This window comes from Phoxinus phoxinus (assembly GCF_949152265.1).
Source record: "Phoxinus phoxinus genome assembly, chromosome: 1".
Classification (NCBI taxonomy): Eukaryota; Metazoa; Chordata; class Actinopteri; order Cypriniformes; family Leuciscidae; genus Phoxinus; species Phoxinus phoxinus.
In genome coordinates, this window is record NC_136876.1 from 9,920,001 (window position 1) to 9,938,338 (window position 18,338).

Consider the following 18,338-nt stretch of genomic DNA (forward strand, 5'->3'; position numbering starts at 1 on the left):
GCTTGACATGGTATGCGGGTTTGAAGATTATTGCTCTGAGGGCATGTTGTTTGAAGTTATGATGTGTGACTGTTTTTATTTATTTATCCCTGAACATCACTATTTTGGTGTTTTTGTGGGGTTAACTGAAACAGTCCATGTTTGACCCTATTTTGTGTGGCCCAACATTGAATCAAGGTTGAAACTTAACATTTATTTATTTTTCATCAGGTTTGCACCCTGACATAATATTATTTCAGTGATGAAAAATAGATCAAGATGGACATTAAATCAATATTTGTTCAACTTTAATTAAATCACCTATTTTACATTGACTCAACATTAAAAATATCAAACCAATAGTGCTTTATGTACAGCAGGATTCAATGTTGGTCTGTTATGTGGGAATGATGCTGTTTTTAAAAGTTGTTTATTGTTAATTGATACAAAAGAGATTCCACAAAGTTTGCGGTGAGGATAATTCATTGTGTGTTCTGTGCTTAATCTTCTCTCCCTTTTCAGCTGTACAACATATTAACAATTCACCTTTGGCTAAGCCACGCCCTAGAATGTAGATTGACCAATTGACGAGCTCCCACAGAGGTCCGACACTTGTTCACAGCGCTCCATTGACTTTAACACCGGCGTCTCATATTTTTGGTCTCGGCAGGCTATTACCGTCGTAGTTTTATCAAAAATATGGTTAAACGTTGTGCCTGGGGCATTTGTAACACAGATACGCGTTTCCCAGAGAGGTTGGAGGGGGGTGTCCGTTTTTTTCCCTTCCCAAAACCGAAGTAAAATACTGACAAGTGTCGTTTTTGGATTAAACTGTGTGGACGTCCTCAGTCAGCGAAACCCCTCAAGATCAACAAGCTCACTTTTGTGTGCCCTATTTTTGCTTTTAACCTTACTGTGAAGTTATACTAGTTAGACAGTTTTATGCTGGTTTATGATTTCGGTTCTCTGCCCTAATTGTTGATACGCTAGCACACGCTGCTAATAAATACAACTTTATACTCGCGTAGTCCGTTTGCTTTGTAATAACGATTATAGAAGTGAATATACCCAGCTTTGCATGAACAGTGTTGCTCTTGATATTGTTAGTCCCAGCCTCCGTCTCGATTAGAATTTGCGGTGGTTCATTTTTTTAACTGTGACCGTTATGCTTTTGCCTCTATTTGGCTTGTTGTTGCTTGCGTTTCACCGGTATGTCTTGAATAAAGCCTTCAAACGCACACTGCAGACACTTTTGCCTACTTCTATCGGACACTTTATTTGCTGCTTTATAAAAGTTTGATAAAATTTCAGCAGGAAGAGCCGTCACAGCATAAGCCATGTTGATACCAAACCAGAGCCCAGATGAAGTTGTCAGAGGTAGCAACAGTAACTAAGGCGGGAGGGGCTTAGCCAAAGGTGAATTGTATTACTAAGTATTAATTAACAACTTTGAGTAAAACATGCTTGAGAAATTTAAAGCAATCAAGTTGTTTAAGTATACTCAATTACATTTTACAGTGAAAATAGTAACTATATCTTCACATATTTTTCGATATGAATAGTGGCAATGTATTATTCAATATATTATTAATGCAACATATTAACACAATATATATTGTTTTAATTTGAATTTAACTATTTCATATATTGAAAATGTAAATGTATGGCAATATGTTTTTGTTCCGTAAGAGATGTTACCACACAATTGGGCTGTTCACTAGCCTGGTCTGGGAACTCACCATTGGCAGGGCTCGATCCGAGGGGCGGGATAAATGGTTGTCTTTCAAATTCCCTCTGCGCGCAATAGGATAGCGCTACAACCAACCAGAGTGTTTTCCCACCAGCGGAGCTAGTTGATAGATTAAACTTTTGCCGTATCCAGTCGGCAAAACTCCGAACACATCTTCCTCTTTTAAGAATGACTTCAATGCCGTTATTTGTTCTTTTCTCAAAGAAAAGCTTAACTCCAAGTCCTCCAGAGTCACGGCCAAAGCCGATTTGAAAGCCATCACACGGAACCGTCGCAACTCTGCCGTCATCATGTTAAGCCCGCCCACCGACTCTATACACGATGTGATTGGCCTGACTGGAGTTTGTTTTTTCCAGCTCAAAACCCAACGGAGAGTTGCTAGACGACCCTGGCTGCAAAATACAATTTGCTGCCGCTAGGGTGCGTCTAGATTTCTAGTCATTCTAAAGACAATCTCTGCTGACACTTCAGAGATGAGTTGTCGTCATGTCGAGGCGCAGGTCCACCATCTGATCTGGATACGGCCCGGATTCGGCTGACTACATCATGCGTTGTGTTATTCATGCATTTCTATCTATTCCTCCCACAACCTGCAAATCACTGTCGAATGGGCTCACCTTTTCCACCGGTGTCGTCATCTTGACTCTTTAGACCTTTATCTCACGCTGTCGGTTTCACTGCAGTGAAGATACTCATAACACTCATAGCAACATTTCCTCCGTCACACAAACTCCATCGAGCAGAATATGGAGATGGAGAGATACTGTATATTTGACATGTCTTTATTTACAGATGTGTACTCAGGAACACACAAGCTGGATCTGCTACCAAACCTGGCAGCAACAGTGATGTTCGATTCTCGAAGGAATCGTTCTTTTGAGACGAATCTCAGCAAGTAACCGGTCGAGCCGGTTCATTAATCGAACTGAATCGAACTTTAGTTCCGGGTTGATGACGCAAGATGCTCAAGCCGAAGTAGCACGTGCTTTTGTTTTCTTAGGTATATATACCAAAATGCACTTGTTGCACAGTTGTTAAAGTGCCAATAAAATAGAGAGTTAAAACACTACAAACTCAGCTAAAGTGTAAGTTATATGATTATGACTTTATAAAGGTGAGTGTGTGTCCAGAGGTGAATCTTGTGTGTTTAGAAATTAATGATTTAGAAGTTGATGGTATAAACTCAACTTTAATTGTAGGAATCTCTTCCTTCTCAGACACAAAACTAGAGAAATTGACCAATCGTTGCTCTGTGTCCTGCACAGATGGAGAATTACAGCAAGATTGGACATTCACACTGCATACTTCAATACATTTTATAGTTTAAAAAAAAATAATAATGTGTATTTCTTAGTTGTGATGGATGATAGAATTAAAGAGGACAATTATTAGAGGAAAACCAAACTGTAAATGAAGATCAGATCAGTGAATCACTTCACACACTTATTCCAAACATCTGAGGTTTATTCTGCGTTTTCTCTCACTCATATTTACATCCATTTGAGAAAGATAGAAAGAAAGAACAGCAGGAAAACACTTAATAGTGAAAAGAAAATGAAAACAGAAACTACATTGCTTCATTCAAACCTGCAGGTATTTACTATGGTGAAGTTTTCAGTCCAGCGAACACATGTAACGTGTTTTAAGGCATTTCCGTCACGAACTAGTTGCTCTCGTGGTTTATTACGCAGCAGTTTATAATCTAGATACTTCATGATGTCAATAAAGCTTCACGATACCCTGAAATACACAAGTAGAAAGTTCCGAGAGGAGTGTTTGAGTGTATGAATGGCACGTCATTATAATTGATCATTTCATATCATTTATATAGCACATGTAATGCAACAGCTGTTACCCAAAGTGCTTCACAATCTCTAAAAAACACAAAAATAACAAGACAAGGCAATGATCAAACACCCATCATGAAGATGCCCAGGAAGTGTTTAGCAGATGTGCTTTTAACATGGCCTTACATTTCGGTAGTGACCTTACTGACCTCATAGATTTTAATTTGATTTATTTAATTATATCAAGAATGCCTTAAACATAAAACAAAAGGCATCAAATACAATCGAGAATAAAAACACAATAAAGTCCAGGACTTATTTCCATTGCGGTCCTAGAACGAGGGAGATCATCCCAAAGTTTGGGTCCGACACGGTAAACGCTCTGTCGCCCTTGTGTTTGTATTTTGTTTTGAAAAGATTTTGTTTTTTCAGATCTCAAAGATCTAGATGGATTATAAAATGCCAGCATACTTTGAAAGACAAGAAGGGGCGAAATTGTGTAACGCCTTAATTATATCTCGAACCGGCAACCATTTCATCGATTAAAAAATTGGAGTAATTGACCGTTCGCAAAGACCCGACCCCCTTAGTTACTGTCGCTATGTCCGACTAGCTACGCCGCTCTCACACACACACCATGTTCTCACGCAGTGAGTGACACATCGCTGAGCAGAGAGGACACTGACAACACACTGACCGACAGGACAGACCAGCTTACTTTTAATATTAAACAAAGTCTCACCTTTCAAATTTGGTCATTTTTTAAAAGAAATGTAAACAATAAATACAGTTTTGTGGCTCTTTAATGTGTGTGACAGATCGCTGTAGAGCATCAATTAAAGCTGCTCGTGAACCGATCATCTCTTCCTTCTAGTTAATTTATAGCATCAAATAAACATGAATGAACATCAGAAGGAATGTTGTTTAACCGCGGAAAGGCGTCAGTACTCCGTTTCTCAAGTTCAAATCCTCCCATGTTAATCTACTAACTCTCCCGACTGCTTTGTCTGACAAAATGGCGGATGGCGAAGTATGATTGGTCAGATTGCCTGTCAATCAAACTCACTGCGAAGGGTCAATTGACTCAAACTTTTTTGACAGACTTAAGCATTTTGGCAGCAGCATTCTGTATTTTTTGAAGAGACGCCAACGCTTTATTGTCCATTCCAAAGTAAAGATAATCGCAGAAGTCCATTCGTGAGAAAACAACCGCAGAGATTGCTTTCTCGAAGTCAACAGTGGATAAATTTTTTTTAGTTTTGGCTAAGAGACGAGGGGAAAAGAAACTAGATCTGACAACCGAGTTTATTTGTTTGTCCATTTTTAAATCGGTGTCCAGAACAAACGGAGATTGATAACCGTCAGTCAGTCGACGACTGAGAAACCCACACTAGCGAGTGTGTGAGACGCTCTACATGAACAGCAGCTTCATGAGTTTAGATCAAACCACTGACTCTCACACTGTGATACGCAACATGTTCTTACTCTTATACATTTCATCTGGAAAATTTGATTAGATTTGGAATACATCTGTAAGTATTTGTAAAGTCTTGCGTTTACAATATAAGCATGGGATCTTAATAGACCATGTTTTAGAGTTGTGCGCTCGTGCATCTGTGTCTGTTTAAAGCTGTGTAGTGTGTGTGTGTGTGTGTGTGAACTCGTCATCTGTGTAACACTGCTGATCCTCGTAGTGTGTGTATGTGTGTGTCAGAACTCGTCTGTGTAACGCTGCTGATCCCCGTGTGTGTGTGTGTCTCTGTGTGTGTCAGAACTCGTCGTCTGAGCTGAGCAGCAGTGTTTTCTCGTTACTGCAGCTGATCCTCGTGTGTGTGTGTGTGTGTGTCAGAACTCGTCGTCTGAGCTGAGCAGCAGTGTTTTCTCGTTACTGCAGCTGATCCTCGTGTGTGTGTGTCAGAACTCGTAGCGTAGCTGAGCAGCAGTGTTTTCTCATTACTGCAGCTGATCCTCGTGTGTGTGTGTGTTTGTGTGTGTGTGTCAGAACTCGTCGTCTGAGCTGAGCAGCAGTGTTTTCTCGTTACTGCAGCTGATCCTCATGTAGTGTGTGTGTGTGTGTGTGTGTGTGTGTGTGTCAGAACTCGTCGTCTGAGCTGAGCAGCAGTGTTTTCTCGTTACTGCAGCTGATCCTCATGTAGTGTGTGTGTGTGTGTGTGTGTGTGTGTATGTGTTAGTGTGCGTGCGTGTGTGTGTTAGTGTGCGTGTGTGTGTGTGTGTGTGGCTGAGCAGCAGTGTTTTCTCGTTACTGCAGCTGATCCTCGTGTGTGTGTGTGTGTCAGAACTCGTCGTCTGAGCTGAGCAGCAGTGTTTTCTCGTTACTGCAGCTGATCCTCGTGTGTGTGTGTGTGTGTGTGTGTGTGTGTGTGTGTGTGTGTGTCAGAACTCGTCGTCTGAGCTGAGCAGCAGTGTTTTCTCGTTACTGCAGCTGATCCTCATGTAGTGTGTGTGTGTGTGTGTGTGTGTGTGTGTGTGTGTGTGTCAGAACTCGTCGTCTGAGCTGAGCAGCAGTGTTTTCTCGTTACTGCAGCTGATCCTCATGTAGTGTGTGTGTGTGTGTGTGTGTGTGTCAGAACTCGTCGTCTGAGCTGAGCAGCAGTGTTTTCTCGTTACTGCAGCTGATCCTCATGTAGTGTGTGTGTGTGTGTGTGTGTGTGTGTGTGTGTCAGAACTCGTCGTCTGAGCTGAGCAGCAGTGTTTTCTCGTTACTGCAGCTGATCCTCATGTAGTGTGTGTGTGTGTGTGTGTGTGTGTGTCAGAACTCGTCGTCTGAGCTGAGCAGCAGTGTTTTCTCGTTACTGCAGCTGATCCTCATGTAGTGTGTGTGTGTGTGTGTGTGTGTGTGTCAGAACTCGTCGTCTGAGCTGAGCAGCAGTGTTTTCTCGTTACTGCAGCTGTCGGAGCGTCTCACTGGCTCTCCTCGGCTCTGCTGTGTGTACTGCTGGTACGCCGGAGAGAAGTTGTGGATGGCGTCCTGCAGCATGTCTCCTGGGTTCATGGTCTCCTTCAGACTGCTGGAGATGCTCATGGGAGCACTGCGACCTGACACACACACACACACACACACACACACACACACACATTTATATTTCAAAATATATGGCAGAAAGACTAATCAATTAACTCATTATTTGGTCAAACTGTCAAAAAAAAAGTTTAGATTTATATGTATATGACTAAATTTGTATATGATAAATGTATATTTTTTTCTATATATTTTTCCAGCTTGGGAACTCTTGAGTCTGAGAAAAGATGCTATCGAAAACTGCTATTTACTAATATTTAGTAAGTTTATTGTAGATTTGAACATGTTTAACATGCTGTTTTCTAGGGTTAAGGTTAGATCTCACACTATTGAGCGTGTCATTGGACACACAACTGTAAATGGACAAATAAGTTAATCAGTATTTAATATTCTAGATAGTCAGTGTAGAGATGAAGAACATGATATCACACATCATAAAAATAATGAAATACAATGAAAAAACGTATAGACTCTACAGACCTCTATAGACATACAGCACATGCATTAAAAGTGAATTATGTATGAAATGAACCAAGTGAGAACACACAGAAGATAAAGTACACAGCAAACCTACCGTACTGGCCATAGACAGGAACACAACCTGAGAGAGACACACAGTACAGACGAGGAAGAAGAGGAGACAAACACAGGAGTGAGGGATGATAGAGAGGAAGAAAAAGAGGAAGATCAGTTCAGAAACATTCAGAGTCTGAGACATAGATGTATTTCAGCTTTATAAATGTGCTAAATCTTCAACACCACGGCGAAATAAATCATGTTTAATCTGAGCGAGTCATAACTGTGAAACTGAAAAACACTCAAAAGAATCAGAATCGAAATCAAATTGAGAGTTAGTCTAAACTCTAAACTAAGCATGAACACCATATCAAATGTGTCTCTACAAATGTGATCTTGCATGTTTCTGAACATATAAATGGGGTTTATCCGATCCCACAACGTTCCTTCACTCCTGTATTTAACGCTGTGATTGTATCTCTAGAGATGATGATCTGTATTTCCTGTTCAGTGATTGTCTGCTCAGTGATTGGCTGCTCAGTGATTTCCTGCTCAGTGATTGGCTGTTCATTGATTGGCTGTTCAGTGATTGGCTGCTCAGTGATTTCCTGCTCAGTGATTGGCTGTTCATTGATTGGCTGCTCAGTGATTGGCTGCTCAGTGATTGGCTGTTCATTGATTGGCTGTTCAGTGATTGGCTGCTCAGTGATTTCCTGCTCAGTGATTGGCTGTTCATTGATTGGCTGCTCAGTGATTGGCTGCACAGTTATTGGCTGCTCAGTGATTGGCTGCTCAGTGATTGGCTGCTCAGTGATTGGCTGCTCAGTGATTGGCTGCACAGTGATTGGCTGCACAGTGATTGTCTGCACAGTGATTGGCTGTTCAGTGATTGGCTGCTCAGTGATTGGCTGCTCAGTGATTGGCTGCTCAGTGATTGTCTGTTCAGTGATTGGCTGTTCAGTGATTGTCTGCACAGTGATTGGCTGCTCAGTGATTGGCTGCTCAGTGATTGTCTGTTCAGTGATTGGCTGTTCAGTGATTGGCTGCTCAGTGCTGTTGTGTTTGTTACCCTGAATATCGAGTCTCTTGTCCATGTAGACCTTGTACGTGAACGCGTGTCTGAGCGCCAGAGCGGCGAAAAACATCTCGATGCAGATGATGAAGTTCTGGTAACCGGCGGCAACAGTCCCCTCCCCCACGGTGACATCAGGAGAGTTGATGCGAGGAATCGCGCCGCACTTCTCCAGAATCGCCAACAGCATCCCTACATCACACAAAATCATACAGGTTTATATCACACACTACACAACCGTAAGAGGTCCAGACACCCACAGTGCGGCGGCGTGGGTATTCTCATTCCCATAGCGCTTAAATCAAGCGCAGCATTGAGTGTAGCTTGTGAAAGGGAACGCTTGATCGCCTCCCGGTGGCTGGTCCCAGTATAGCTCATAAACCCAGAGTCTCGATCGCCCCCCGGTGGCTGGTCCCAGTATAGCTCATAAACCGAGAGTCTCGATCGCCCCCCCGGTGGCTGGTCCCAGTATAGCTCATAAACCCAGAGGCTCGATCGCCCCCCCGGTGGCTGGTCCCAGTATAGCTCATAAACCCAGAGTCTCGATCGCCCGCCGGTGGCTGGTCCCAGTATAGCTCATAAACCGAGAGTCTCGATCGCCCCCCCGGTGGCTGGTCCCAGTATAGCTCATAAACCCAGAGTCTCGATCGCCCCCCGGTGGCTGGTCCCAGTATAGCTCATAAACCCAGAGTCTCGATCGCCCCCCGGTGGCTGGTCCCAGTATAGCTCATAAACCCAGAGTCTCGATCGCCCCCCGGTGGCTGGTCCCAGTATAGCTCATAAACCCAGAGGCTCGATCGCCCCCCGGTGGCTGGTCCCAGTATAGCTCATAAACCCAGAGGCTCGATCGCCCCCCGGTGGCTGGTCCCAGTATAGCTCATAAACCCAGAGTCTCGATCGCCCCCCGGTGGCTGGTCCCAGTATAGCTCATAAACCCAGAGTCTCGATCGCCCCCCGGTGGCTGGTCCCAGTATAGCTCATAAACCCAGAGGCTCGATCGCCCCCCGGTGGCTGGTCCCAGTATAGCTCATAAACCCAGAGGCTCGATCGCCCCCCGGTGGCTGGTCCCAGTATAGCTCATAAACCCAGAGTCTCGATCGCCCCCCGGTGGCTGGTCCCAGTATAGCTCATAAACCCAGAGTCTCGATCGCCCCCCGGTGGCTGGTCCCAGTATAGCTCATAAACCCAGAGGCTCGATCGCCCCCCGGTGGCTGGTCCCAGTATAGCTCATAAACCCAGAGTCTCGATCGCCCCCCGGTGGCTGGTCCCAGTATAGCTCATAAACCCAGAGTCTCGATCGCCCCCCGGTGGCTGGTCCCAGTATAGCTCATAAACCCAGAGTCTCGATCGCCCCCCGGTGGCTGGTCCCAGTATAGCTCATAAACCCAGAGGCTCGATCGCCCCCCGGTGGCTGGTCCCAGTATAGCTCATAAACCCAGCGCCATATTAGGACTTTGGTGGCTTCACTTTTCACCAATGGAAGAGATAATATATTCTCAACTGGTCACACACAACTGGTCAAGCGTTCCCATCGCGATTAAATCAAGGGCAGAATTGAGTGTAGCTTTTCCAGGGAACAGGATTACAGTCAAGTAACCCGAGACGTTATTTAGGACAAAACACAGGTCAGTGCAGATGATGATGATGATGATGAAGACTCACTCACCCTGCCAGAAGGAGAGGAAGACGACGGATTTGACCATGAGGAACTTCAGCATGGGACCGTACGGCTCCAGGAGATCTCGAGTGGCGAAGTAGAAGAGGAACAGAGCGTAGAGAGAGAGACTGACCGACACGTTGTACACGATCGTCACGTATAAATAACCGCTGGCCGCGCTGGACACAGACACAGAGGATTTAATACAACACTCATTCATGTGTGTGTGTGTGTGTGTGTGTGTGTGTGTGTGTGTGTGTGTGTGTTGACTGAGATGAAGCACACACTTGAAGTCTCCGTCTCTGTATTTCCCGAAGGCCTGCAGGATCACTGTGAACACGGCCATCAGCGGCTTCACCACACAGAACTGCAGAGTCGCCTGAGACACACACACACACACACACACACACACACGTTTATTCATAACACGTTCAAAACACAGAGACTTCTGTCATGAACATATTCTCAATTTGTAAATTCAATATATTCAATTTATTAAGGTAATAAAGGAAAAAGGCCTGATTAAAAAAACAGGCTTTTATATAAAAATAAATACATAGGTAAAAAATGTTTTTTTAATTAACATAAAAAAATTATAAACTGTTTTATTATTTTTAATAATTTCATGCGAAGTCAAGGTCAGTTTGTCAAGAAAACCATCAAACAGGAAATGCAGTTTAAACCTCAGGTAATTTCATGATATTAATGTTTGGGAATGTTTATGTGCCCAAATATTCTTTTGCATTTGTAAATTTCTTATTATATGCATTTTAGAGTTATTTAATTGAATATAAAGATTACTTTTTTTTGTAACAGATTTCTAAACGTGGCATAAGTGTTTAAAAAAGATTTGAGAGATTCTGAAAGTAACTTGATGCAAATAAAGATTGTGTGTGCGCGTATGTGTGTTTGTGTGTGTGTGTGTGTGTGTGTGTGTGTGTGTGTGTGTGTGTGTGTGTGTGTTTGTGTGTGTGTGTGTGTGTGTGTGTGTGTCTGATACCTGTTTGCAGAAGCGTAGGAAGCCGATGGAGTAAGTCCTGCCCCATAGGCAGCAAGTGCCGTAAACACAGCTGGACCTGAACACACACAGACACACACACACACACACACACACACACACACACACACACACACACACTTGAGAAACAGCTGATTTATCATCTGACAGAGACACAGAGAGACTCGCTGAACTCACTGGATGGGTTTTCCTCTGATCTCGGCCATGATGGCGCTCTCGCCGCCCAGATACTCATAACACAAACTCAAGAAGTTATAGATCACGAACGCTGCAGAAAACACACACACACACACACAGAGAATCAGCACAGAAGTCAATATAAGGTCATATATTTCTCACCAAGAGCTCCACATTAATCTCTACACTCTTACTGTACATGACATCTAGAGAGCTTTAGGAGAAACAAAGCTAATTATTAAGCAAAGCATAACTGAGCAGTCAGATAAATATGATATATATATATGATATATCCTTACTTGCTGATATATAAAACTGTGTTAACCTCATATTAGCTCGCTGATTTGTAATATATAATATAGAGAACAGTGTGTTAGTCGACACTGACACTACAGAAAAACAAAACTCTGTGAAAGCATCATTATTATATTCAAAGTATTGACAGAAGTCAATATAAAGTCACATATTTATTATTGAGAGCTCCACATTAATCTTACAGCTCCACACTCTTACTGCACATCACATCAAAGAAGGAATGGCTGTGAAAGCATCATTATTATATTTCAAGCTAAACATGACATCTGCTGATTCATATAGGATTGTGTGACACACTGAAGTAGCCAATAAGAACGCAGAACTGCAGTTTGAATGTGAATTTAAGGAAATGGAACTCTGAAAGATTCCAAAAACACTTTACAATAAACTCTCCCCTGTTAACATCAGTTCACAAGTTAACATTAACAATGAGCAATATATGTTTGCAGCATTTATTATTCTTTGTTAACATGTTAGATAATATATAGTTTACAGTGCATTGACTAATGTTGACTGATACAACTTTGGATTTTAATGATGTATTAGTAAATGTTGAGATTAACATTTACTAAGATTAATAATTGCTGTATTGTTTATTAAAGCAGCACTAGGTTACTTTTCTTTTTTTTGCTCTCGGGGTCCCCCTACAGTTGGGAAACAGTATTGTCCTCTACTACTGTCGTAAACTCTGTCATACATGCACGTCCATTTGTTGACAACCATGATAGCCCAGAACACTGTAGGAGGAGTTCACATGCAGGTGTTCTGCTTGTGTCGCGTGTGAAATGTCTTCATCCAGGTACAGTGGCATATATTTCAGCATGTCATATGAATATATTTTCATGGGTTTTATTTTTTTTCAAACGACAAATGATCGTGATGCTTACGTTTACAAGCCAGCGTCATTATAGTAGCCTAGTCTATTGGTTACCGTTTTACTGAATCTATATGATACTTCAATGCAATGTTTGATATAATAACCATATATCGTCAATATTATAATATCAAGCTACCATAGATGAATCTGCAAATTTTACAAATCGATTTATTATAGCTTGAGGCAAGACAAATAAACAAATATCACAGACATGTTAGGTATCCTAAAATATTATTTTGTGCATCTTATATATTTACTTGAAAGAATGTAGCCCCTACCAAACTTGTACACGCCCTTTAGACATAGGCTTTCATTTGATATTTGAAAGTCCGCATCGGTCGAGCATAGGGTTGCCACCTTTGAAGTGTGAAAAACCGGGACACAGATTATTATTATTTTTTGTGGTCTGAGTCTGAGTTGTAGGTTGTAAATAGTATTTTCTTTGACACTGGTGGCTCATCCGACTTTGTTGTGTTATCCTCATAGACAGTTTATCCTCCTCGACCGTCTCTCTCCCCATTTCACACAATAGATGTAAATAGACATATTTTAAAAAGCTATCTAGCAACTAAACTCACACTGTATCATCTTGGATGTGTGTTGATGCGCGCGCGCGACCGACCGACAGCACAGGCAGTTGCTAGGCGATAAGTTGAGCTTCCAATCAAATAAAAGTAAACGCCTGGCATTTGCCAATCCACTGTTTTACCCGTTTTTACCATGTTTTTTACCCGTTTACGGACACAGGATTGGATGTACTGTACACAACTATGAAGAAAACACAGTAACAGTAGACGGAAACGGTTTAATTTGAAACCAGGAAATTCTACTTTAGAAGTACATTTTCACAAAAAAACGGGACAATTCGTGTCCCGGGAAAGAATATGAATTTTCTGGGACTGTCGCTCAAAAAAGAGAATAATCCCTGGAAAACCGGGACGGGTGGCATCGGGCACCCCTCCTCCTCCTTCAGCTCACGCCAGCGAGGAAACGCTGGCCCAATGTTGATCCTCGTTCTGCCTTTAATACGATCACTTTCTCGTTTCCTCTTTTTGCTTTCCTCCGACAAAACCTTTGCTTTCTTGCTTTTCTGTGCTGCTTCGGCCATGACTATAACATTTGGCAAACAAACGCTAGTTTGGCTCGCACGTCCGATTTTAAGGAAGTGGGGGTGGTGGTGGAAGTGACGTATATGCCGTAAAGCAGTCGAATTTTGTAGTTCTCTTTGTTCGCCGGTTACTACCCGAAACCCGAAGTTTAAAAGTACGATTAAAAACGCTACAGACCCCGTCAGGCTATGGCAGACGTGTCATTCAACCTAGTGTAAGTCGATGTACCATCACAAGAGACTTGGAAATATATTATTAAGGTTGAAAAGTTACCTGGTGCTGCTTTAATAGTTCATGTTAACTAGTTAACTATTGTTAACAAACAAAACCTAATTGTAAAGTGTTGCCAAAAAATACTTAAGAAAACGTTAAATGATGGCTGAACAAAAAAAAGGTTTAAATTATTTTATGCTTAACAAAATTATGCCTTTTTTAAGATATAAGCATTTCAATTACTAGTTAAAATCCATCAAATTGAAATAAATAATCCTTATGTAAAAATATGTAAAAATTATTAAATTAAAATATGTAAGGATTATTAAATTAAAATATGTAAGATTTATTAAATTATTTAGTTAAAATATTTAAGAAACATTCAATTAAATTATGTAAGGATTATTCATTTATTTAATTAAAATATGTAAGGATTACTCAATTCAATTTGATGGAATTTTACTATTAATTGAAATGCATAAATCTTGCAAAACTGCTTATTTTTTGAGTGTATATCGCTTAATACAGCAGCGTGGCAGAAATGAGCAGGATGTTAATAATAACAGTGTTAATGTTGCAAAACTCATCAATTATGCAACATATCGCATTTGCTGTACAGAAGATACTAGTACCATATTCAGCTCTCTTCTGATAGTGTCAGTGCAGTCAAATCCATACATCAGTCAGAGTAGACGTTTAAAAGGCCTCACACACACACACACACACACACACACACCTTCGTAGCAGTCCCGGACGGTGTCGAAGTACACGTAATACTCCTCGTTGGTGAAGAACAGCAGACTGAGCCACGAGTCGAAGGCGTAGATCGGCACGATGAAGAGGATGCGCACGATGTGCCGCTGCTCATTAGGAGTGTTGTAATAACGCAGGTGCATGTAGATCTGACACACACACACACACACACATTATTATACATATATTATCAGATTTTCATGTTTTGTATTCTTCAGTAAGTGTATACATCACATATTGATGCTTTATTATATATACAACAATCATGGCAATAAATGCCACATTTAAACTGAGCAGAAACACAGCTTCCTGTTTAAAGTTTGATATGTTACACACACGTGTGAATTAATGATAAACACCTGTGTGTGTGTTTGTGTGTCAGTGGAGCAGGTGATGCTTTTAATAATAATAATTTATTAAATTTACTTTTGACACCAAAATACACACACACACACACACACACACACACACGCACACACACAGAGTTCTGAATGCAGTTGCTATGCAACCACCTCTACTCTCTGATGTCATGCCACCGGTTGCCAGAGCAACTGCTCCTCCTCCTCCTCATCATCATCATCCTCGTTTATGTTTAATATTATGATATTATGTTTAATATCAGGAGTTTCCAACATTATGTGTCATCTGAACCTCCACAAATACACCTGATATTTCATGCAATGTGAACGTTACAATAAATAGATCATGAGTTACACAACACTAGTCATCTATCCTATATTATAAACAAGTGCTGCATATTAATTAAAAGAGAGACAAAATATGCAATACACATAAAACGTTTAGCTTTTATATTGGTATTATTCAATATATACTACAAAGAACAATATGTAATATATAGTAATTGTAATGATATATATACACATTATAGATATACAGATACCATAATGCACTGTATCAACATAGTAAAAATGTATTTATATAATATAGTATATATGATATTAAGAATACCACATATGTATTTCATTATAATATTACTCAATATACAATAAAAATAAAAATGTATGCAATATATATGTATTTTTTCTATTATATGGAATAATATATATTTACTTTTTTTTTACACACATATACATATAAATTACAAGTTTATATTAATTAATTTAAAATATCTAAATATATAGTAAATCAAAACGTATAAATATAGTAAAGTCTGTTTAATGGAGGAGTCTAGAAGAGTCTGATGGTTCGGTGTATGCAGTAATGATATGCAGAAATGTGTGTGTGTGTGTGTGTGTGTGTGTGTGTGTGTGTGTGTGTGTGTGTGTGTGTGTGACCTGTTGGCAGGTGAGCATCAGCGCCGTCCAGGTGAAGATCCCAGAGATGGTCTGAGCGGCGGCGGTCATGAGAAAGATGGGCGTCTCCGCGGCGACCACTGGGGTTTCCCACGACCGGTTGAGACCCTCAGGGGCCACCGTAACAACCCCGGGCCCCGGCGCCATGACAACCAGAGAGCTGTTTGATAGAGACACGCCCCTCCTCCACAGCACGGCCATCTGCAGACGAGAGCCAATCAGAACACAACAAATGACCACCAAAGCAATACGACAGCATACAGTGGGTGAATTATACAATGACTCTAAAACACTTTCCTAAAGCAATATGGATTTTACACTTGGAACCATAATAGTCTTTGATTTAATAATAATCGTCCTGCAGTGATGGTAAAGCATCGATGACATCATCTGAACCCTGTGTGTGTGTGTATGTGTGTGTGTGTCTCTTCCAGGAAGTAGATAGTCTCAGTGTTGCCATGTCAACCGGGTCTGGAGACAGCAGCATCACAACACAACACAACTGACCGAAACACTCTCATGTTTCTGCTCGACTGTCACGAGTCCGTCTGAACACAACATGACTGACAGGTTAGCAGATGAGCTGAGAGATTAATCCATTATATTAGCCCAAACAAACAATAAAACAACAAACTCAAACTATATATGAAAAGATATGAATCAAACTTGACATTTATATGCCTCTTTCAGTGTGGAAAAAAGTGCTATATAAATAAAATATATAAAATAAGAAGCCATACAATCTAATTGTTGTTTGATTGTTAATGATATTGATTTGAAAGAGTTAGCCTACTTTATTTAAGAGTTAGGCTACTGGAAATAAATTAAATAGCATCCGAAATTACATAAAAGTCAAAACATCCACACAATCAAAAAGGTAAGACGACATTTAATGCTTCGCTGAATGATCTTATCCATACCATGATATTTACAAGCTACACAATGTAGGCTACTTCTACGTCCAAAAACGTGGTAATATCAAAGAATATGTGTAGCCAATCTTTACGCACATAAAAAGGCTCTTAGTATTTTTAAATATCAGAATGAGATCAACAGATCTTAACATCTAAAGATAAAGCGACAGGCCTTCTTCAGTTTGACCCATAAACCTGTCTCTGTTCCCCAATAACCGTTAACAGCAGCTCTAACGTTACATTACTTCATCATCTCTCTGATGTGTGTTTCCAGAAGATCTGCGCACCGATGATACGCATTCAGAGATCAGCGACTTCACAATAGAAACAGTTTTATCCTCTTTATTGATACTGACACAAACGAGATCGAGCGCTTCTGATGTTCGCGACGCGTTTGATGGATGATGATGATGATGCGCGAGCGCTGCGGTGTCGCGTCGCGTGCGCTGATGTTTCTACATCTGATTTCATCCAGATCTCCTTGAAGTAAAACACAATCACACTCACGTTATTCAGTGTATTCCGCTCATCTGCAGCTCTCAGGTCGTGAAACCCCGCATGATGTTGCTCCGCGATGCGCTCCGTCCGTCCACTGACGCTCGCTCGCTCCCCGTGACGTCATCGAGACCGCAGCAACGCTCGCGCGTCCGCCAGGCGACGCATCATAATGACATTCATTAATAAGTAGCCTAGGCCTAATAACGTGCATTACATATTGCAGAACAGAATTGATGTCCAGAAAAAGACATGTTTCATAGGTAGGCTATACTCTCGAATGCTTTGAAATCACGTTAATAGCCTACAATATTGTGCCAATTGTATACTAAAACTTTTGTACTTGTGTATTTTTTTAAACGCTTAAGTTCTATACCAGAGAGCAAAGTAAAAAACATCAGCATCACATTTTTAAACAGGAGACCGCCTATAAAATCATCACAGGACAAACAGGCTATCCCGAATACAGATTTAATAAACATTCATATCAGTGCAAAACAAACTACTAATTTCAGTTTGCAACTATGTTAGGCTACGTTTCAACTAGGCTATAATTTATCTTAAAAAGAGCGATATAATAGGCCTAGCTAGCCCATCTAATTTGGTTGGTGTTTTAAGTCTCTCTCCACCTCCATAGTTTTACTACAAATATGGTGTTAAACTACAACCTTCTTCTTTTTTATTTTTATTTAACCATGGTTATTTTTCCTATGGGAAAATGTAAACTATCGGCCTGCTTAATGTGGATAAAATGCTATAAACAATAACATTATGCATATCTATTACTTTGATTTGAAACAATGAAACAAGGCTGAATGAAACCCATACGGACCACATGTTAATCTGATCTGAGAGATTAATCAGTTATCAGTCTCTTTTTTATAGCGATCGCACTGAAACAAAAATACCATGTAGGATTTACTTGATAAACATCTCGCAACAATTTAAGTATCTAACACATTTAAAGTAGATTTTACTGCCACTGCTCTGTTCAACTTACCTGCTTATCATCAAGTAAAATCTACTTACTACTGAATTTAACATTAATAATTAAGTAAATATTACTTAAATATATTTAATTTCACATATATAATTAAGTACAATCTACTTAACCAAGTTAGTTAAATTGATCAAAATTAACTTTTCAATCAAACATGACATAGAATTAAACCATGCTTTCAATGTGCATGCATTCCTTAGAAACATCTACGTAAATAATACAATAGTTATTGTGTAGATTTCATAGTTTGAGTAGAAATTAACTCCAAGTGTCACAAAACAGCAAGTTACTAAACCTAACATCAGAAGCAATGATAAAAAAATAAATCAACCTTCATTATTAATGCCCCAGTG

The 18,338-nt window shown here is 40.6% G+C and overlaps 1 protein-coding gene across 2 annotated transcripts; it reads right to left on the reverse strand.

The window, feature by feature from the left end:
- Positions 1 to 6,250: 6,250 nt before the first annotated feature.
- Positions 6,251 to 17,132, reverse strand: tmem184bb.1 (transmembrane protein 184Bb, duplicate 1). 2 transcript variants are annotated; one of them, XM_079616629.1, is made up of 10 exons: positions 16,998 to 17,132; positions 15,559 to 15,777; positions 14,247 to 14,412; positions 10,997 to 11,087; positions 10,802 to 10,877; positions 10,089 to 10,180; positions 9,811 to 9,980; positions 8,142 to 8,336; positions 7,131 to 7,157; positions 6,251 to 6,573 (listed from the first exon to the last, which is right to left on the reverse strand). In XM_079616629.1, the coding sequence occupies exons 2-10, from the start codon at positions 15,775 to 15,777 to the stop codon at positions 6,377 to 6,379; spliced, it is 1,233 nt and encodes a 410-aa protein (XP_079472755.1). In that variant the 5' UTR covers positions 16,998 to 17,132; the 3' UTR covers positions 6,251 to 6,376. The 2 variants fall into 2 exon arrangements, with proteins under 2 accessions (XP_079472755.1, XP_079472756.1); XM_079616630.1 differs by lacking the exon at positions 7,131 to 7,157.
- Positions 17,133 to 18,338: the final 1,206 nt, after the last annotated feature.